General features: G+C 40.4%; 1 protein-coding gene and 1 long non-coding RNA gene across 7 annotated transcripts in view; both read right to left on the minus strand.

Moving 5' to 3' along the window:
- Nucleotides 1-439: 439 nt before the first annotated feature.
- LOC137477125 (uncharacterized) lies at nt 440-12847 on the minus strand. Of its 2 annotated transcripts, none has more exons than XR_011000809.1 (3): nt 12618-12847; nt 10763-10858; nt 440-1832 (listed from the first exon to the last, which is right to left on the minus strand). It is a non-coding gene; the product is annotated as an uncharacterized lncRNA (long non-coding RNA). The 2 variants fall into 2 exon arrangements; XR_011000808.1 differs by lacking the exon at nt 440-1832 and adding an exon at nt 6345-6722.
- A 2318-nt stretch (nt 12848-15165) lies between these two features.
- The window catches only part of TLK1 (tousled like kinase 1), a 68764-nt gene continuing 60698 nt past the window's right edge, over nt 15166-23231 (minus strand). For all 5 annotated transcript variants that reach the window (XM_068195851.1, XM_068195852.1, XM_068195849.1 and 2 more), the window contains exons 18-21: nt 22582-22717; nt 20180-20291; nt 19794-19901; nt 15166-16923 (exon numbers count right to left, since the gene is read on the minus strand). In XM_068195851.1, the coding sequence (XP_068051952.1) occupies nt 16747-16923; nt 19794-19901; nt 20180-20291; nt 22582-22717 (533 nt within the window). In that variant the 3' untranslated portion in view covers nt 15166-16746. The remainder of the gene's footprint in view (nt 16924-19793; nt 19902-20179; nt 20292-22581; nt 22718-23231) is intronic.

Genomic DNA, 23231 nt, shown 5'->3' on the forward strand with positions numbered 1-23231 from the left:
TAGTTTTATTTAAAGCATTGACACATGGAGTTCTTTAACAAGTCCTGACAGCAGATGAAAACAGATGTACCATGAACATCCCCAACCTTGCATGTAATTAAAAATCATTTACATGTGTATGACCTACTCTAAAATGAATACGGCAATTTCCTGCTCCACCAAAAGGTGGTCTGGGGGCTGTGTTCACTGACACCCTGGATTTATTGTGAGGACAGGGTTGCCTCGACAGCCATGTGAGCATGTGCTGAAGTGCCTTTTGCAGTTTGATGCTATGCTGCTGCTCCAGGAAACAGCTGCTTTGGGGGGAGGGTGTCAGAAGGTGGGGTCTGAGCCTCTGAAAGCCATCTTTTTAATCCTGTCCACATCAAGCCTCCTCGCAATTGGAGCTCCCTTGGTTCCGGGAAATAGCTGCGCAGGGCCACGAGATGGCGTGCACTGGTTTCTTTTGGCTGAATTTGCAGGATAAGACTCGGCAACGAGGGTGGTTGGTTCCTGCCCCCCCACCAGCAGCAACTGCAATCAAATGGATTCCAGCTGGATGCAGAATGATGGCGCTTGGGAACTGTAAAACCAACTGATCTGAAGGCAGAAATGGGCTGAGCTTAAGCTATTTCTAAATTTCAGAGTTTTGTTGGCAGTTTGCTGACTTAAGTCAAGCTAACCATGGGACAGGGTGGAAGTTTTGAAGAAAGCAAATCCTTACAGGCAGGGACTTGTTTGAGATACAGTAACGCTGAAGGAGAGGCCTGGATAATAGTTCCAACCTCTCTGTGATCTAAGTGCGGATTATGGAATTAAATTGAAGGGGGCAAGATAAGGATCAGGGATGTTTGATTGTGGCACTGTCTTCTCTGATTATACACAGGCTTTGTCTGTACTAGTCAAACAAGTGTTCACAATCACTCTGTAGCATGGAGGCCTAGTTGGCACCAAGCTCAGATTTTTTGGTTTTTCACTTGGACTTAGACACCTAGAATCTGTTTCATTTTAGATGTGAATCCTGCAATATTAGGCAAGAATTAGACTGCAGATGTGTTTCTTTTTAAGTGTCTGTGGCTCATTACTCATTCTTGTAATCCTACTCTGTACATTCTTCATGGTAGTACCAAGGTTTTATATATATTTGTGTAGTCCAGCACAGTGTTTTGCACTGTGCTGCACCTCCTGGTAAAAACCTGTGTAGGTCAGAAAATTAAAATCTTCAAACCGATTTCCCTGTAATATCCGTGGAGAAACTGTGTTTTTTAAGCTGCAGTCAGAACTAACACCTGCCATAGCACAGTTTAAAGTTGAACACCTAAAGAGCAAGAATTAATCTCAAAATAAACCAAAACCAAATCCATGGCCTCAATCAAACAGAAAACTTCATTTAGCTCATGTGAATCCCCAGCACTTCTGCTCCGCAGCCCTGGCGAAAGAGTTAAAGGATAGTAATCTGCCATTTTATGGAACATCTAAGAGATTTGCAGATGGTGGCTAGAAGCTACTGAGCTGAGCCAGGAACAAACACCTCCTTTTCCTGAAACCTCAATTCATGTTTATCATTAGGCCAGTGTGCAGTTAGCAATTCAGAATTTTACTTGGGTAGATGACTGGTATTTCTTAGGAACAGCCTGTGCACATGATTTCAGTTTAGTAACAAAATTCTGGATTTATGCATGTGAAACTGCATCAAGACTTATGAGTTCAAAGGCTAGAACGAGGCATGTGAGGACCTGCTTTGGGTGGAAGGGGTGAGGTGGTATACCTGATTTTGTTACTTTACTCACAGCAGGAGAGTGCAGTCTCTGTCCACTGGCCACATGCTTGCCCCTCCGCTGCCCTTCTTGCACCTGGAAAGGAAGAATTCTGTCCTAGGAGGAGGCTGCAAACATTACTCTGCACTGACAAGATGACTGTGACCCTATCAAATAATCATATTCTCAGCCTTGGAACTTCAGTCCTACAGGATCAAAAGCTATGTTTCATCCTTAGTTGTGCAATGTAAAGTTTTTACTCTCTCTGAACTGTTTCCTTTGTTAGGTTCACAGTTAATCCATCTTAAAAGCTGCACTCCAGCATTGCTCAGCTCACCCACAAGAGAGAGCTTCAACAACCACAGAGGTCAGGCTCACCTTGGGCAACCAGGGAAGCCTATTCTGCCAACAAAAGAACATTTTAATAACAGTCCTCTTGTCTGAGAGCTGTTTGCTCTGCCAGCAAATGGTTGCATATTCACATACTTTGTTCCTGGCCCTTGCAGATTAGGTGAGCTATGAAACCCCAACAGAAGCTGAAAACATAGGAAACATGAGTGAACTCAAGCTGCAAAACCCATAGTCAGCATAGGCTTGCTAGTTATGTAAGAAAAGCCTGCAGTGGATGATTATAGTATTAGCAAAAACAACATAGAGCTGTGAGCTTTGTGTTTGATAAGGGGTGCTGGTGGTATTGGGACTCACTGAAGGGACCTTCTGATGTGCAGAAAGGACATTATAGCACTGCCCAGGTCCTGCTTCCTGAACACATTTTTTCCCACCCCTCAGAGCTCATCTGCAAACATCCTCTGCTGGCAGCTTTCAAGAAAAAGCAGTTCATTTCAGTGATCTTGCTCGTAAATGAATGAGGGAGACAAACAGCCAATCTTCAGCAAACCCCACTACATTCTCAGTTGCCATAATAAAAATAACTTCCAGTTCTTGGTACTGTACAGAGAGAGCAGACAGACACTTCAATAGCTAAGACTTCTTAGTGACCATTTTGCTGCCATCTCACTCTTTCAAGCTGATTTCCCCTGAAATTCTGTTTAGTGAGTTTTTCAAAATGGTCTTTAAAATCAAACTGAAGATTTTAAACCTCCCATCCAGGCATTTCAAAGTACCTACCCATTGCATGGGCTTGGAGCTGTGCACATACCATAAGCAGTGCTTACACACATGAAAGAAAGAATCAGGGAAATGAAGCTGGCTCAGGGGAATAGTGCAACTTCATTAAGAAACATCAGAACTTGTAAACAAAAGTTGCAATTTTTGCAAACAGCAGCTCAGTATTAACTGAGTCATCAGTTAAGTATTATCAACTATGATGCTAAAAGGTAGAACCATAAGAAAATATATTAATAGCTATTTCACAATACTGCTTATGCCCTCAAGTAAATAAATATATGTTCACATGAAACAGGGAACAGAAAAAGTGTGATCTCAGGCAGCGACACTGCTTTAATAAGGCTCAGAAGTCTGACAATAGGAGATGTTTTTGTAAATATAAACAGTACTTGGGTAAATCCTTCAAGAGAGCAACTACAACTTCTAAAAAAAGAAAGCAACTGGAAGTATTTGTATTGCCAAATAACATGCCTAGAAATGACTGAATTTGTGAAACAGTTACCTTTGTTTCAAAGCTGCATTTTTATTTGAAACAGGTTTCTTACCTATCTTACCAGTAATACCTCTTCAGAGAGAAGACAAAAAAAGCCCCACAACCCAAAACCACACTTGTCTGGGCACTGACTAATAATGAAATGCAATTTACTGTTCCTAACCCAGTTCCTGACTGTTTTCATTCCTGACTACTAAGAGTAACAAAATTAATGTACTTATAGATTGCATTGTGCTTCAGAATATTTTTAGCCTAAAAGTATGCATCAAAAAGGAATAGAAAGACTTGGAGGAATTCAGGATAAAATATTAAGGACTGTGGGGAATTGAACCAAATATTTTTCAAACACTCCTTGGAAGCTGCCGTATGTCACTCATATGAAAGCATACTCATGCATCCTTACAAGCTACAATGGGTTGCCAAAAACACAGGGAAATTTCTTGTGGTGTATAGGAAGAGAGATGCTGAAAGAGAGCTGTAAAGGAGAGAAGCCAGATGGCTGTCTTCTGACTAATCACCGCATTGGGCATTCTGCTTGGCTACTCCATGGAGCAGAGGGGTCCTACTGTCACCTCTGTGGGGGATTCCTCATTTACCATCCTCATACAAGGAGTGCCCATGCATTTTCAACTGCTTCTCCTTGGAACTCCCAAGAAAAAAGCTGCCACCCACATCCAGTGCCTGGCATGCTCTGCACACTCTGGTCACCACCCACCCAGCCCCATCCTGGGCTCACCTCAGAGCCCTGCAGCTTCGGTGGAAGATGTGGGCTAGCCTGAGAGAGGATCAGAAGTCAGTCGGTGGGAAAGAGGAGCTGCCCCACGCCTGGCACCTGAGACACCACACGCTGTCCCTGTGAAGGCGCAGCAGCAGTTTTCCAGAGGCAGGTCAGCCTCTGAAAGCAGCTTGCTTCGCCCACACCATTATGCGTGCTGGAGGAGAGGCACCACACTCACTTTAAGAAGTCTTCAAAAGTATTAAATGAAAATTATTGTTATTGGGGTTGAACTTCAACAACCTTTACAGCTGATTGTGATGTTGAGCAAAACTCATGAGCACACTGCAGCTCCAAGTGCAAGGTCTTTGCTTCTAGCCCCATACGCTGTGCAAGCAGGATATTGGCTGTTTAAACAGAAGATGCACTTCACTAGAGAAGGCTGCTTGATGAGTCCTGTACATATCTCCTTATAAAGACTAGAAATGTGCTTTCTGAAAGAAATACAGTATTTAAATTGATTAGGCAAATAATAAATAATGCCCCAGCCTCCTGTCTGCAGAAGTCTGAGTGTTGGGCATATGGTGCCTTTCCAAACCACATGGCGGCCAATGAGGCAGAGCTGGTGGTTATTATTTCACCCACCTTTAGCAGGAAATCAAACATCTGTTTAATCCTGACAGTGGCACTCCTCAGCAGTTAAGATGGTTCAGAAGGAATATAATTGAAAATTATGTTTGAGGCAGCAGAAAGCAGTGATAAATCTTCTCAATTTTTTAAAGTCTTCAGTCTCTGACACTTTGTGAGTCATGGGATTTTTCGTGGCTGTAGACAGTCAGGAGCTCTGTTTCACAGCTCAGTCAGAAAGAAATCCTGCTTTTGAAAAAGGGCATCTTTTCAGCAGGAGGCAGTGGACAAGTGGCTGTGGCTCTGGACTGCTCACAAGTGGAGCAGCTGTACTTGCTGTTGCTCCCAGTTCTGGTTACCAATGGTGTTTTCTCAATGCTGTTCAACCACAAAGCAGCATTAAGAGCTTGAACACTTGGACTGTTACTGTGAAAAAGCACCAAGAGCAGACATGCCATTCTGTGAAATAAGTAAGCAGATGAAGGTATTTTTGGGGTGCAGAACAACTTCTAAAATGATGTGTTCCCCTGGAAAGTTAAATCCAGTATGACTATCAGTAAGTAGCCAGAGGGCTGACTGAATAGCCTAGCTAGGCAATGATGAACAGGAAGTACAGCTGCAAATCTCACCTTATGGAACAGCAAATTGGGCACTAAGTAGTCAAAAGAGACAGTCTCCAAAAGAGAGAGAGGGGTATTTAAGAGGGTGACATAGTCAGAGTGGTCCAGTGAAACTGAGCAAAGGGAAATTGAGACCAAATGTTCATAACAATTCCTATGTCTCCGATTAATCTGCATAGCAGTCTTAGCAGGGAAGTGTTCAAATCCCCTTCCAGAAAAGGACAAAACAAAGTCTTGGGTTCAGCAGCCCAAAGGATAAGTCTGTGCTGAATTACTGGACTATGATGAAAAACATTTGTTGTTTTTGTGGGATTCATCTCACTCTATCCTCTTCCTATCCAGCAGAGCTTACTCACAGACACTGTAATGCTCCTCTTTGAACTCGTTTGGCTCAGTGGGTGGACAGGCATTTGGTTAGTGGTGGCCACTCTGGAGGAAGGAGGGTGTGAAGAATCTTTACAGGCAGTCACTGAGAACAGATTCCAGCTGGCTGCAAGTACACCCACTAGGATGTGATGCACAGCAAAGTCTCATGCTCCTGAGCACCCTGTCAGCAGATAACTACAAGCACGCTGGCATGCATGGCAGCACTGAAATGTACAGGCATAGTCATTGTTGTGCTTCCCCTCAGGAAACAGCTGATTTTGCTGCAGTTTGAACAACAGATGTGGCTTAAACCCTCAAAAAAAAAAAAATAGTATCCATTTGAGGCATAATTAAAAGGAGCCTGAATCCAACCAAAGACAAAACTGAAAAGCAAAAATGGAACTTGAGTAACCTGACTTTGTCTATTGCATCCACTTCTTTACTGCCTTTGACTAGCTAAAAAAAAAAAAGTGTCGAGCCGCTGCAGGTAGCTGTTGTCCTTTGCTCAGAAGTATAATTAGATATTGATACAGAGCTGAAAGAGAGGCTGCTGTTCTGGTTATGGGCTGTGTTCTGGTTGGGCAAGACCATTACCATCTTCCACCCAGACCTGCTGCAGTGTGCCCACCACAAAATGTCACCAAAAGTTTCTATGCAAGCTTCACATTCCTGGATTCGTTGGAGCATATTCTTGAGAAGGAATTCAAACTTCAGTTAATAGTGGTGGATTATATACCTACCACTATTAAAACTCCTACTGTATTTTGTTTCCCTCACTGAAAAGGGTGAACTTTTCTTCCCCATTATGGTCTTTGTAAAATTGTGTGCATTTATTTCAAGGGTACACTGCACAAAGATTGCCTTGCTTGACTGTTGGCTACATGTTCACAGGTGTCTTTGCTGTCAGTTATCAATGCTATCAAGAAAGCAGCATCGCTTAAAAGGCTTCCAACTGAATTTTAGCTCCAGGCCACATACTTTGTCTCTGCAGGGTAGCTTTTACCATCTAATCTCACTGGAACAAGAAGGCTTTAAAACTAGGAAAAAATGAATGAGGAAATCAGTGATACCAATTATACACCAAATGAAGATAAGTCCCTCTGTCTCATTAGCACTGTTTAATTATGCTTGGATTTAAATTCTAAAGATAATTCATACAAATTCACAAGGGCAAGTGTTTGCTTCCCCTGTTGTAATCCTCTTCACATCTAATACTCCTCTCTCCTATGAGATCAACAGTTTCAAGGACCTGTCCGCTTGAGTCATAAATAGAAAAGATGCTGACACTTCATCCCTTACAAGTGAAAAATGTTGGTTAAGCAATGGCTTATGTTTTATATTTGCACTGCTGTGAGAGCCCAGAGGTCTCAAGTGACTTCTCAGCTTCCTGTGCTGGGTGCGTGTACATGTGGAGAGAGTGCCTGCTACAGGTTCCTATATTCTTAAAAAAGCAGAGGCAGTATATTTTTCATATGCTTATTGTTATGACCTATCATGATGTTCATTATAAACTCTCATCAGGCTGAACAAAGACACCAGACCAGGTGTCAGGAGCATTTATGCTTTTATTGTACAATTGCCATAACTGTAGCAACCAGACCACTCTTTAGACTAAAAAGGTATTGGCTAGCAAACCCTTAAATGGCCTCCATATTTGCTAATCCTTTATCAGTGGTTTTGTTTGACTCAGAAATACTATCAATTAATCAAACCACATATAAAATCTGTTGAGTGAGAATTTTACTGCCCTCGAAACTAAAGTTTATTGCAGTTATGAAAGCATTTTACACTAGCATCCTCGACTGGTATGTATGTGCCAAGAACAGATGTCATTGCTTAGTCACAGAGTGTAAAGGCATTTGATGCTCAGTGACACCTCAGATTTGTGTGTCCAAAGGATAATGAACATAGATGCAGTATTAGATTTGACCTTCAGATGCTTGGATTCATGCAGCATGTAGAGGAAGTACACTTTAGTAACCCTGGGATATGGAATAATTAGAACACTAGGTTCTTCCTGCATTAGTTTAGTCAAGGAATGCTTAAAAATGATGGTGGGCTTTTGTAACTCCTACACCCCAGAGACAATCAGGCAGAAATGGCACTGAGGGCTTATATGCTGGCAAGCACCTAAATCTCTGCGGTGGTTGCTGTGATTGTTGTTTCGTGGAAATTTTGGTTGGACTCTCATGCCTGGAGAAGGAAATCATCTGTGCATCCCTGGCAAGATGTACACACACTGAAATTTGAGAATACTGGTAGGACAGCCAGCCAAGCGTCCACCTTAGGAGAGGTGTTCCTCATGAGGGAGAGCCAGTGAGCCTGAGCCCAGCCGTGGGGGTAAGGCCTGCCTCCGGGGAAGCCCTTCCTCCTCCAGGGCCTGCGGAGCACAGCCTGACTGGAAAGGGAGACCTATCCTGCACCAAGGTAAGAAGCTGTCGTTTCCAGACGGGTCCCCCCCGCTCACTCCCACTTCCCGGTGCCTGCAGCCGTGGGCCGGCTCTGGGGCCGGCGGAGGGTAGCCCAGGAAAAGAGAGAGCTGCCTCTGCCCCACGCCGGCCAGCCCACCAGACCTAGCCCCCGGCTGGCTCCCAGGGCCGAGCCCTGCCCGTGCTCACACTGAGTGCACAACCCTACCTCAGCCAGTCAACTCCAGTTAAACCGAGCGGAGTTACACCCCGGCCAAAGCTCGCCCCGACTGTGACTCCGCTCCAGTAGCCATGAAATAGCATTTTTCTGTCCAGACACATGAACAGATACAAAACAATATTTTTCACTTATTAAGAAACTTCTAATGTACAACTACACCCTAATGGAATCAATTGATGTGAAGCACTCAGATAATCTTTACACTAAATATCTCTCTCAGGTCAAAAATACAACAAAATGTTTAATGGCAAAAGGATACTTAATTGCCCTTAAACAGAAGAGCTATGCTATTTGGATTAGTACCTACTACATTGTAATTTCTTACATGAAAAATGCCCTTGCAGATCATGTATTGTATTAGCTATCACTATTACTTTCAACAAATTAGAAATTAATTTAGATCTATCTCCTATCCTTAATTCACCTTTATCAGCACAATGTCCTATAAATAACATGTTAGAAATGTTAAGCAGTGACATCAAAAGGAAATGTGTGACTTGAATATTATAAAATAATACTTTAAAAGGCTTCTGAGTTTGGATTGTGCCGTTTCAAATTACAAGAATGGCAGTAATAAGAATAAAGTCCAGAGAAGAGAAGAGCTGAATTACAATATTGCCAACAATCACAAATATATTTTATCATAAAATATATTTATATTTTTTATATTTTTAACTATTGACATCAATCAATGCATTTCACAGATTCATCATTTCAGTATTTGAGTGCCTATAAGTCCAAAGTATCCCAATAAGGGACTAGGGCTTAACACAAAAGTTGAGAAGACAAAATTTAGCATTTTTGGCATGAAGTTCTTTCACAGATCCTTTTTCTTGACACTACATCTCAATACTACTGTGAACTCCAAGCAGAAGTAAAGCTTCACTCCAGAAGCTTTGATTTTTATTTCAAGACTCTTGCTTCAAGTCAGATGGATTCTATAAAGGAGTAAGTTTTCCTTCACTTTGTTATATGCTATTTCTTCCTGTTTTACATAACCTGTAGAGAAACATGTTTCTCTTAGTATTTGTTGAGTCAATGCTATCCAAATACAGCCAAATACTACTGAATTCCAATATCCCATGCCAGCCTCTAGGAAAATTAGTGTCATTAGTATTTAAATCCTCTGCCTGCTGAAGACAGAGAAGCCTTGGTCCAATATGCCAGAGGGATAAGCAGTCACTGTTCAGTCACAGGCATCTGCTGCTCTCATATTGCCATGCCCATGCTCTGTGTCATGCCAATGTGGGGACAGACAAGTAAAGCAGATGCTCAGCAGTCTGAATAGAGCACCTTGCTTTGCCAGTGGGCACTGGGAAACCTGGTGCCTCCTTTCCTGGGCTGCTGACACTATGTCTGATGCACATCTCCAGTGGAAAGCTGAGTTTTGATGTACCTCCCTGATTTTAGACAGAGGCTGATTTATAGGCACCAAAGTGCTGCTAATTAAGCTGTGATGGTTCAGGCAGCACTCCTTTTCCCCTTGTGTCCTGGGTTTGCTTTCTGTATATCTAAATAGGAAACACAACATAAAACTTTGCCACTAGCCATTATAGCAAGTCACCTTCTATCCCCCCAGTGCATAGTGGCTGAGTCTGAAAGTGTTCTGGACACACATCTAGTTAACAAGTACAGCTCAAGTGTTATTTCAGTCACACCACCTACCTGGAGCTCTGCCCAGCTGACTCCTGGTTGCTTTTCCCCGGTTTCAAATAGGAATGGCTTATCCCCATGATCTCTGTGCTCATCTGTGTTGCTCCTTAGCACAAAACTAGCAAAATTCTTTGCAACCTAAGTAATCTTTTGCAAAACCTGAAAGGAGAGGAAAAAAAAAAGGAAATGAGGCCTTCACATTGCCGCCTCATGTTAACAGAGCACATCAACGCATTTCCCCAAATATAAAGAGCTATTGTAACATAATTCAGCTGAACTCCTCTCAGTAGCCTCTGAGATAAGGAGAAAAAACAGCAGTCTTTACAGTTTTCACCATTAGGACCATGTCTTGTTGAAGGAACTACCTACATACTAAGATTTTAATTTTAGCAATATATGAAAGTATTAATATAAGTGGAAAAGGATGAGGGTCATTAAAACCACAGGAATCCTGACAGATGATGAAGGATGACACAGGAGTAATTCTTCTATTTTATGTGTAAAGGTTTTGTCAATCAGGTGATAGGACAGTAACCTTTAGTAATTTGTTTAGATTGGAATGCAATTGGGCTCAGTAATAAAACTATCCTGACAGCTCTAAGAAGACAATTGATGGGATCAGCTCAGCACCTGATACATTCTTATGCAACCCTACAAGCAGCATGAGGATTTTGTGGTATCATATAAATGTATATGAATTGACATTTAACCAGTGGAACAGATGTTCCAAATCCACTATGAGCAAGTGCAGTTTGCCAGCTAACAGGTTACTTACTTGTCTTTGCAATAGAAGGGCATGCAGGGAAGGTATTGCAGTGCTCAAATCAGTGATGAGAGCTCAGCCAGCAACCAATGAACCACAGCTGCAAGCCTGAAACAAACAATTTGTGCAGCAGTCAGGGTGATTACTTCTGTCGTGAAGGAAGTGGTACATTATGCAAATGTACAGAGCTGTGCAACAGCTCCTCATGTGGCTTTTTATAGGGACAAATCTAGGGGAATGAAAGAAGCTGCACCATCTTGCTAGGTCAGCCCTGTGTATTCGACTGTTCGGCAAGTCCTGTTCCTCTGCCATGCTCAGCCCAAAGGCAGAGGAGGTAGATGGCAGAATTCTGGGAGCATGGGGCATGTTCTGCTTCTCTGACTCCTTTAAATCTTTGCTAGTCCTATCAAGTTTTAGTGGAAACTGCTGTTCTACCAATGAAGGCAAGTGAAGATCTACCGGATCTGCTCACAAATGCACAAAGGACAGCAGTTCTTGGTGCTCTTTCCCTCAAAGCTTTCAACAATGCCAACAGACAGTCAGTTCCATTTTCCAGTTTTCATTCCAGGCCTGCTAAACCCATGAGTGTCCCAACAAGTTTAGACACAAAACACAAGTAACCATCTCTCCTGTCTTTTTCATTTTGACAACTCTTTTCTGGAAGCATTAGTGGGATATGAATAGGAAAGAACTCATGCTGTAAAATACATTTCTGTGTATTAAAATAGTGTTTCTCAAGGCCCTGCACACATCACCTCACTATTACACACATCACTATTACACTGATTATTGCAGGAATCTTTGCCATCCATCCAAGTGTTAACCACTGCACGTTTCAGGAGAAATTTTCATTTTCTTCCTCACATCATGCACCATGGCTGCATGGTGACATAGTGGAGCACTGCTGGATACAGCACCAGCTGCTCTAGAAGCTGCAAGGCCAGTGTCTGAGGGCTGGAAGATACATATTCAAGTATCATAGGACCTCTTTCTCTAGAAGCCCCATTTCCAACTATTCCATTGCAGAGAAAGGTGTGCAGACCATATATAAATTTAAGTAAAAATTCATTTGAGCAATAGGAGACACATATTGCCAGATCCTACCTAAGAGTACTAAAAAGTGAAATACAATATTTGCATATATTATATATAAGCCATTAACTTGTAGATGTGTGTGGCATTTGTATCCCTTCAACTAGAACAATAAAAAATAACCCCATGCTTGTACATACAGCCAATGCATTTAACATAATACACTGACAAAGCCATATACCACTGATATTTTAAACAATCATAGTTCTCTATTAGTGAACAACATTTAGGAGAAGCTGGTTTGAACAGGTCTTCTGTCCTGAACTATAAATATTTCAGTATTCCAACATAAAAAATACCCTATTGAGTCAGTAAGGCACTGTCAGGCCCTTCTAAGCACTGAAATGCTGGATAGTACTTTGAGCTATGGCTGCTCCCAGACCTTACTGAAGACAATAACTCTGCTAAGGATTGTCCTTCCAGTTTTGGAGAAGGGAGCAATTGTACAACCCCCCTGGACATCAATACTACAAATAACAGGAAGCCACAACCCCAGGCCACCTGCAAAATGATTCAAACTTTGCATATGGGTAAACAGGTTTCCCAAGAGTAACAGCAGACACAAGGGTGATGTGCAGGGACTGCTTGGTTTTTACACTGTAAGTACAACTGCAAAACTACAGAAACAGGAATGGGCCAGGGGCTTGGGGCTGAAGCCATGGCACTGTCTTCCCAGGAAACACTTGTTCCATTGGTCTGCAGAGTTGTGCTCTGCTGAATACCGTGGCATAGCTTTCATACAAGAGCAAGAAAACATTTCACTTTGCTGGCTCACCTGCAGGTCTGCACATCTTCTGAGGACACAGCAAATGTGGCTTGATCTCCTCTACTGTTTAAAGAGAAAGTCCCTGGGTGTGTTGGAATGGTGCAGAGAAAAAGATACCCGTAGATTTGTACAAGGGGATTATGAAATTTAAACATTCTGTAATTTCTTAATGAGACCCAATTAGCTCTCAGACACTAGATACAAAATGAGATTTCTAGGGAAAGCATTTTTCCTTGATTCACGCACAGAATTCTACTGGCTTGGGAAACAGCACAATGAAAAGATTGCAAGGTGACTCCATTTCTTCTATCAAAAAAGAAAAATCAAATTTCTCCAACAGTAAGTTTCTCAAACATTCTTTTACGAGTTGAATATCTGAAATTATTACTACAAGAACCTCACTTGTCAGAGGATAATAATCTTAATTTCAGAAGATACACATGAAGTTCAAAATTAAATATATGGTGACTGTATAGACAGCAAAGCTCATGTACTATACATGGCAGGAAACTGGTTTTTGTGCCACAGTGCCCAGGACTGGAAATATTAGGCTTAAAGAGCAGTAAGAAAGACAGGATGCAAGGAAAAACTATAATAGATCACTTGGATAAGTAATGCAACCGTCACTGAGAGGCATCTTTTAGAATAAGGTGGACAAATTTGTCAGGATAAAAGTAAACTTGAGCCAAACTTAGGTATTGGAAGAGGTTAAAAAGTTTTTCAGGGATCCTTACCTAGGAAGCTTTAAGGACTGACTAAAACCTGCTTTGTTTGTGGAAGAGGTGCTTAGAAACACACTGGCCTCAGGTGGCAGGTATGTAATGCCAGACAGACCCCCAGGATGGAGACCTGGGGAGCTCTATGTATCTCACTGGACTCCTTTTACCAATCTGTGATCACAAAGACGTGAGATTTCTGGATCATTCATTATGTCTCTGAAAAATGTGCAGTCTTACCTTTCGTACAAAGGCAACAGGAACTCAAGCCTACAGGCCACGGCTGCCTGGAGTTGTGGTCCCGGCCTCAGGAAGGGTATTTCCACCCCGAGGCCCACGGCAGGCTCATGCTGGGACCCAGTGCCCTGGTCCCTGTGATGTGGTGGCAGAGGGACACGCTGGGCTGGCTGGCTCACCGAGCGTGCGGCTGTGCAGGGGAAACACCGCCAGCCCCTGCTGCCTGGCACCCCTCAGCTACGAAACCACTCCTCACTCTGGCTGTAGCTGGTACGGAGGGGAAAAAAAGTTTTTAAAAATGCAATAGAAACTGTGAGACTCAAGTATTTTAGACATCTATACCACGACACTCTCTAACCACAATGGCTCCAAATTTTGAGGCTCCCCTGTCCTGATACACTGCCCAGGACCCTACCCCACCAGGCCAGGCTCTCCAGTCTCCCTTCCCAATGCAATATCCCACTTCTGGAGAAGAGCACCAAGTCCTGAGGGCTCTTTGAAGAGTAATAAAAGACGAAAAGACACTTCTCACCTTGCTGGCCACTCCCTTCCCTCGCCGAGCCACTCCTCCACACAACACGGCGGCGGGGGCGGTGCTGCACCTGCCCGGCCGAGGCCCCGCCACCGCAGCTCCTCTGCCCCGACAGGAGCAGCCCCAGCCGCAGCCGCAGCCCCAGCCCCAGCCCGGCCGGAATGCAGGGCACGGCTGAGGCAGCAACGCTGCTGGGGACCTGCATCCCCTCCCCGCGCTGCATGGGCCGTGCCCTGCCCGCCCGGGCCGGCAGCCCCGCCCCAGAGCCGTGGTTTTCGTAGGATCCGGAAGACATCAAGGCTGGAGCAGGAACACGCAGGATGCTTTAAATTCCAAAACGTGCTTTGCTTTTCGGGGTTGCTGATTTTAGAACACGCAGTCAGCTGCTTATGCTGCCACGCGGGTGGCAGCAGCGCGGAGCTCCCCGGGCCGCGCTGTTGCGGGGCCTGCACTGCCACCATGCATTTCCCGACTTCCCGCGAGTGTCAAAAGCACTTTTCAGAAAGTCAAAATACTGACCTGCCTCCACGAAATAAAAACACAATTTCCACTATCCAATGTATTTTCATGCGGTAAAACCGTCAATTCAATTTCAGTTATCAACATGCAGAATAAGAAGGAATGAAAATCTAACGTGAACTTACAGCTACAGTACATTCTCTTTGAACACTGCACTCGGTCTTGTGCTGTAGAGAGTGGAAAGGATGGAGTCCCAGTATTCTGTTTGAGTCTAGTTTTCTACAGTATTCTGTTTGAGTCTAGTTTTCTAATAATTCTATGAGCTAATGTTATCCCACAGCTTAATATTTTAAAAAGAACCACTGAAATACTTATGAGTTGTTACTGTGCAGTCTATTCAATCAAATGAAGTTTTGGTTAACTCATCATGACAGATGTTTTAAGTCTCATGGAATCTCCCCCTTTCACCTCCAATGTTACTTAAATTAATTATTGTGTTATTGGCCTTTTGTTTGTAATTAAGAAGAGTTTGCTTTAAATACTTTTGTGTTGCTCGCTGATCCGGTTATGTCATTTGCCCTGTGCTGAAATGTAAAAACACAAAATGAAAACCTTGAAATTTCAACTGCCCGTAGTTTATTACTGTTTTGGCTACATTCTCTACAATTTCAGCAGCATTTTAAAGAGACAGTTAACATTTCTTTATATACAATGAAAACAAAATGGCTTGCAACATCAGAAACAAGAGCAACAGTTTAACTGTACAATACTAAATGAAATCCTGTGGTAATACAGCCTCCTCTTTCTGCAACATGGACAAAATTACATGTAGGTATTCAGCATCAAGAATGGGATAGTAAAAAGAATAGTGAACAGGAGAGAGATACACTGCTCTGAAAAATAAGTTTCTACCATACAAGGCAGTTAGAAAATGTTTCACATTTTAAAATACCTGTACAAGCCACAAGAAACATTTCCTTGTTGATAGGAACTTCCAGAAATAGAGAATAACCATGAGCAACTTCTACATCTATTATCAATGCGCTCTGCAGGACGAGAACGCAATAAACTGACTTAAAGAACTGTACTGTATATGGCCAACACAGATCTGCTTTACATGCCTTGATTGATAAGGGATTGCCTATGCTCAATCTCTCGTACAGTTGACTCGCACCTTAAGGAGGTCATTTGACTCTTGTAAAAGTAAAAGCAACGTCATTTAGCAGCAATTAAAAGCGCCTTGAGGGAGACTTAAAAAAAATACAATATCCAATTAGAAAAAGCCATACTTTAAACATTTGTACAGGAATAAGTTGCTGAAATTTAACTGAAAATGTGACATCTGTACAACAATTTACAGTAGAGCTAGAAGGGAATTTATCATTATTCCTGCATAGAACATTATACATGACCTGTTTGCATTTGGTTTCATACTGTTGCTTACTTTTATTAGAAGCCTGGAAGGTTTCACAAGTTTCAATACCACAGCAACTATAGTATTTTTAAAAAACTGAATGGATTTCAAAATTAGCAATCTATTAGAGAAGTAAGTAAAAGGAATTCCACATCACCCTTCCAATCTAAATTCAGTGGAACACCACCACACTTTTGGAGGTACCGCCTGAGTAGCCAAATAAAATACTCCAATTTTATTTAAGAAATCTGATGCTGAACATTATCTTTCACCATCTCACATTCCTTACTTTGGTTTTGAAAGATCAATGTCTTGGAAAGATGGCAGTTCATTTAGTTCATAACCAGGCACAAAATTTTTCCTGTGTTTTCAAATTTGCTCACTACCCTTTTTTATTTAATAATGAAAAACTACCCTTCATGTTAGAACTTTCCAGTATCCACCAAATGTACTTTAAAGTATTAAAAAGATTATTTACAATGTTCCCCAGAAAAAAACTAAAAACCTTTTCTTGAGTCTTAAACACAGTATACCTGTTAGTTTGCAACACGAAGTGTCATCCTTCATCCTTCAATATTTAATGGTGTTTCTCAGAAGGGCACATTTATTCACAGTCCATGATCCACTCCAGTCATACAAATGACACTATGTAGGAGGACTTCAGTCTGAAAACACAGTTATCAAACTTGTCCTGTGTAAAAACACTCAAATGCTTTCAAGCTCAAGTCTGCATCTGAAAACTAAACAAAAGTATCATCCCATTCCTCAGCTGGAGAAATTTCAGTACGAAATAATGCTTGAAGTAGGTGGTGTAGGGGATGCTGCTAGGCCAGTCATATGCAAGTTTCCTGAAGAATTTGATCTCCTCATATGAGGGAGAAGATAAGGATCATTAGCCAGCTGGTGGACATCAAATCTATCCTCTTTTCGGTATGCTAAACAGCGTCTGATAAAGGCCTGGAAAAGAAATGCAGAAAGTTACAGTAACATTCCAAATACTTATAATTGCTTTCAGGCAAATAGGCAAGTCCTCCTGAATAAACCAGCTTCTAAACAAATTCTTTTTCTTAAACAATTCAATTCAAATGATAATGTAACATTTTACTGCTGAGCCCACTGAAGAAATGTAACATCATGGCAGAAAGAGAAAAAATCAGCAAATCAATTGGCTTCAAATAATAACACTCTAAATATATATTTCCATGTTTAGGAACTATATTTACAAATAAAACATTAGCGCCTCACCCAATTAGATTTTTGCATGTTTTATGCCTGAACAGACTAACAAAAACCAGGAGTAATTGTCAGAGGATTAAAAAGGAGACCGTTCTACCTTCTCCAATGAGCTTCTAAAACCATTGAGTGGGGAAGAGGTGGATGATGCAGAGACAGAATTTCAATGCTTTATTTTGAAAACAAGCATTTCCACATGTGCCATGACAGGTTATGGCAAAACATGAAATTGACACTGATGGTTGCCATGCTCAATAGGCATTATGTAAAGAATATTTAGGAAACCACTACCTTGCTGAAACTCTCTTCCCATGAAAAACTCAATCACACCACTTTAAAATTATCTAATCAATTGAAACCTCTCTAGCTAAATTCACTATGTCATCCCTACATTTAGGTCCATATGACCTGTGCCAATTAGTTTGTGCTGAAAGTTTCTGTCAAGTTTTATGTCTAGCACACACAGAACACTTGGTCTCCTGAGAGCCTGGGCTTCAACATTTAATGATACAAAATCCTTATTATTGCTACAGAGCTGATTAGCACATCATTACTTAATTTAGAACTTAATTTAAAAGAATTACATATGTCGTCTTTGATAAATCTGTTCAGCTGTTTGTTCTTTGCTCCAATTAAAAACTGGAGATTAAAGGAGAAAATCTGTGATACAAGTTCGAAAGAATTGTGCTAGAATTTACTTCTAACATTTGCATATCCAGCATGGGCAAGGTACAATATAAAAATCATGTTAGTAGATATTCACATGTTCTTGGATATTACAGATTTTAATCATATTCTTCACAGTAAATCCTTCAAAACAAATGAACTGTAAACAGTTATTCTCAAGTTCCTCAGAGTAACAGTTTGTGTCTGAAATGTTTTTCAAATACTTCACAGTTTTGTGGCACTGCAGCCACACTAGTGTGACGCAAAGGAGACCACTGCACAAAATAGGAAACAGTGAGGAGGATCAAAGGACAGTTACAGTCTGAAAACTAACAATGTCATCTGAGGTTCCATATTTATTTAACCTCCATGCTTTCCAGATCAGAATTGCAGTTTACAAGCTGTTCTTTTCCAACTGCCAGGCCTATAAATCTGAAAAACAGTTTGGATTCTACACAGTCATTGTAAATGGTCTACATTAAGAAGTTAGTCTGAAATTGTTTTATAGCATTTCCACCAGAGAATAATTTCCCTCTCTCTCTCTCTCACAGCTATCATGACAATGGTTAATATGAGTGGAGAATAATGGAAGTTTATTTTAGTCTTTCAAAGAAACAGAGCATGCAAATACACAGAGAATGCAAAAAGTTGCCAATTCTCCATGCTGAATTGTCTACTCTTTCCTAACATCCTCTGTATAAAAACTACTAATGACAAAGAAATGCAAACTTAAAAGACACAGATATAAACTCTTATTACGTAAAGGTATCAGTAACATGATGCAGATTTGTCAACTGCATTCAAGGCATAGTTTTTTCAAATGTCAGTGAAAAACCAACTGCACACAAAAACCTCAATCAAAAAAACCACTACAATTTTTCAACCATTTTTTGTAACCTTAACTGCAACTCTCTCACTAACACAACTTTTAGAAAATATAATTAACAGAAATATACCACCACTTGTAACAGCAAGTTTATGTACCCAAAAGACTTAGTTTGTTGGGAAGTTTCTGCCTCTAGAAATATGTTCCCTTTCCTTTTAATCTTTAGAAGCTGAATCTTAACTTTCCTAAATTTTTGGCATGTCCCAAATCTAAGTCTGTTTAATTAGTTGCTGAAATGTGAATAAGTATTCTACTATCTTGGCATTTTTTTTTCTCAAAGAGCACATCTGTTGCATCTGGTCATGAATATATCTTTCAAAAACTGGGAGAGTTTTTACAAGCAAGTAACATGTAATATTTTCTTCCACTTTCACAGAATTGGTGTTACAGATGCTCACAGTAGTAATCATTTGGGAAACCACCTTAATCTGTTTCTGAATAGCCAGTCTGTGTAGAGGAATTGACACCATTGTGGCAGAGCAACTATTTTGGCAGTCTTATTTCCTGAATCAGCATCAAAATATCTTCTAGATTCTTAATCTCAAAAATTCATATATATAAATTCAGATTTAAGTTTATACACACATATTACAACCTTTCAAGGGGAAGAGTATTAGAGGTCATATCCTTCAGGTACCCGGTAGTCAAGTAGTTATTCTAGCCAGTAAGGCTGCAGAGAATAACATCCACTATTTTCAGAAAGCATGCTACTGTTAGCAGCAGCATTTCACAAGAACTTCCAGTAAGACAGCCTGAATGAGACACATAAGGTCCTCTGAGAAAAAGTAAAGCAGACCATTTTTGAGGTGGCCTACTTAAAAACCACTTGCAAATTTCTGGAATATATATATATATAGTTTTGCTTTGAAGTACATGGTTTTGAGAATTCCCAGAATAAGGTTGCTTAAACAAAAACATCCAAATACTCTCAAGTACATTTTTCTACAGTTATTATGTCCCACAGCATTCTTGGGTTAACAACAATTTTACAGCTGAATCCTTTAAGATGAATGTTTTACTCAGAGATTATAGTAAAAGTTACCTTGGCTTCATTGCTTACAACAGGTTTAACAGGGAATTGAACTTCTGTGGCTTTTAATATTGTATTTTCTTGTAGGATATCTTGCTGTGATTGATTGTGGCCAAATGGCTGCAAAACAAGCACATGAATTTTTTCAGGTAAAAAGTAGTATAGTAAGTATAAACTATAGTAAGTTGTTGCAGTGTTAATACAAACTGCCAACTATTCTGAAAATAAAAAAGTTACAGGCAAGATTTTCTAATTTTTTGCAAAAATCAATGTACACCACCAAAAAGTAACACAAGTAATTTTCCATGTAGAGTCATGTCTTTACAAATGCAATTCACAGGCTAGTGAGAATAGGCACCTACACTAAAACTCTTTAGATTTTCTAAAGCTTTCCTTACCTTTCTACCATAAAGGCATTGGAAAAAGATTACTCCAACTGACCACACATCAACCTTATTAGAAATCTTTGGTGGCTCTTTGCCAACTACAAAACACTCTGGAGGCAAGTACCTGGAAAACAAAACAGGCATTTCAGTCTGTAAGTACAGCATCACTAGAAAGTGCTCAATTATCAAACTGTACAAACACCTCACCGACACAAATACAAACATTTTTTACCTAAACCACCAATTATCACTTTTTTTTAATTGGGACCCCAGGTTAAATATGAAGCCATCTATCAAAGCAAGAAAAGATGAAAGCCTAATAGGGCATTTTACAGCAAGATCTGGTTAATAATCAAAGAAAATACCGATATAGCTTAAGGACCCTTTACCCAAGTTTTTAGTAAAAATGGTAACATTACCCAGAGGCCTATATGATAGACAAAGGTGATTGTTATTTCTATTGTCCCTATATTCTGCAGAAAGAGAACTTTACTTAATAGAAGTTGAGGAAGTTCCCATGCCATTCCTGAATTACAGAATAACTGATGAAATAGAACTTCCTTTACAAAGCAAACAAAACATTCCAAATGTATTTATTTAAGTGCAGTCAAGTATTATTGACTGTAATATTTAAAACTGAAAAAGGCAAAAAACCTATTAGGGCAACTATAGAACAGGCACTCTTTGGTCAACAACATATAAGACTTGAAGAGAAACTTTGAAGAAATATTTCTAGAAATGGATATAGGCATAAAAATGAGATGAAAATGCAACAAGTTTAAACAGTATCACAAACTCTCTTCTGGAATACTTGTCTACAATTCTGATTACAACAATCAAGACAAGTGTTCTTAAGTGATACAAATGCAAAGAAGGTTACTAAAATGATCTGAAGAATGGATAGCCTACAGTTCAGAGGGGAAAAAGCGAAGGCTACAAAAACACCAAGGTGCAAGTACTAGGGGGCCACAACCTACTTGACGGAGGACAATGTTAGCACAGGAGTAAACAAGTATAAACTGGCCACAAATATACACAGTCTGCAAATTAGAGGATTAGGTTTCAAATGATCAGAAAACTGAGGTTACAGAAGATATTTCAAATCAGATTACTGGGGCCAAAACACTAACTAAATTTAATATAAACATCTAGAAGTTTACCAAAGAGATTATATAACCTAACTGCCTGGGAAGGCAGGTAACTGAACCCAGTGACTGAGGAAATCCCTTCCAGGGCTATGCTGCTGACAGTTTGTGCAATGTACTCTAAACAGACTCATTCCCAACCTCAAACTCACTCTAAGTTTTTCCCTCCCTAATGAAGATTTTGGGCTCAGAGAAAGCATGAATTAGAAATGCAGAGATTCATCATGAATCTATAATGATTGCAGATCTTTTTTTACTTTTAAGTTTGCAGCACCACTAGTGCCTGAGGCATTCTAGATGAAATCCAAAAGCCAAAATTTTTCTGATATATATTCCTAAAATAAAACATTTAAACTGGTGTTTAAATAGGTAAAGCATTAAAAAGAGTAGCAAAAACCTAACACTTTTAAAATGCTTCAGCTTGAGTAATCATTTTCTCACAGCATGCACACAGTGATATTTGTGGAAGAGTATGTGTTTCCTTTTCTAAAAACTCTGAAGGAAAAGGCAAAAACTTTATTACATACAACCCCTGAATATGGGAAGAGGTGCAAAGCATATGGGAATGACACCGGCTTCTCTGTAGAGCAAATGACTTGTAACAACCTGCCCAGTACAGGATTTCTAATCCACCCACCCTGACACAGCCAGCACATACCCAGGCTGAAAGAGCTACTGTGCCATGAATATCTGCATCTTTAGAGATTCTAAAAACAGATTTTCTGTAAGCAATGAAATGCTTATTGTCATTCCTATCCTTTGGCAGCTCTAAAACTCCAGTGTTTTGGATGAGCATGCAAGTGCACAAAAAATAAATCACAGCTGCTGAGCTGTCATTAATGTTTAGGAAGGAACAGTGAATACCTGTTGGTAATCCCCATTCTACAATTTCCAAGTACCAAGCACCCACACTTAATCATCAAATGTCTCTGTCAAATGTCTTCAACCACCAGCATCCAAAGAAATAATACCTGCTTCTTCAGCGGATACGGTGTTTCTAAATCTCAGTGATCATCTCAACATTTATTTATATATACATACTTACAAATAAATAAAAGACACAAACACACACTCTCTTGTTTTACTTGTTAAGTTATTCTTCTAACATTTGGGAATACCAACATCACAGTACTGCACAAAGACCTTTGTTTGTCATCCATGTTAACATTTTTGGTCTTAGCTGTCTCTGCAAATTGGCTTTATAAAACTACATTTATAAAATCTGAACAATGATCCAAAGTCTAAACAGAAAACCAAACTAGGGCTTACCAGTAAGTTCCCGCTCCCTGTGAAGTTAAATCCATTCCATCCACCCCATAGCTATCATCATCCATTATTTTGGACAGACCAAAATCAGTAATTTTTATTTCTCCACATGCTGTTCCATCTACAAGAAGGATATTACCTATTCAGGGGGAACAGAAAAGAAAAATTACTTCAAAAAAGCTAACAGAATGCTTTATTTTCAAAACCAGGTCCAATTTTCAAGAACATCTAACTTCATGAGGGTAAGCGACAATGTTACAGAATCAAAGACTCAGAACCATGAAACAGTCTGGGTTAAAAGGGACCCATGACCAAACCCACAACCTTGGTGTTTTTAGCACCATGCTTGAACCAACTGAGACACATTTACATAATCTTTACATCCTCAAGTCTAGAGTAACTTGACTATGACAAGTTTCTGTGCAGTTTCAGCAACTCTCTAGGCTACCATCATGATCTGAAATGGCCCTCTCATCTGAGAGCTGGTTGGTCAGCAAAGAAACACCAGAATGGAGTGAGAAAATATCAGAATGCAGCAGTATACTAGTTCCAAATAAGTTTCATTAGCTTTCTGCCAGAACGAACCCTACACTACAGTTTTCAGGGTTTGCATATGCCATAAAATTGTGCCAAGAAATTGCTGCAATCCTACA

This window comes from Anomalospiza imberbis, chromosome 7 (assembly GCF_031753505.1).
Source record: "Anomalospiza imberbis isolate Cuckoo-Finch-1a 21T00152 chromosome 7, ASM3175350v1, whole genome shotgun sequence".
Classification (NCBI taxonomy): Eukaryota; Metazoa; Chordata; class Aves; order Passeriformes; family Viduidae; genus Anomalospiza; species Anomalospiza imberbis.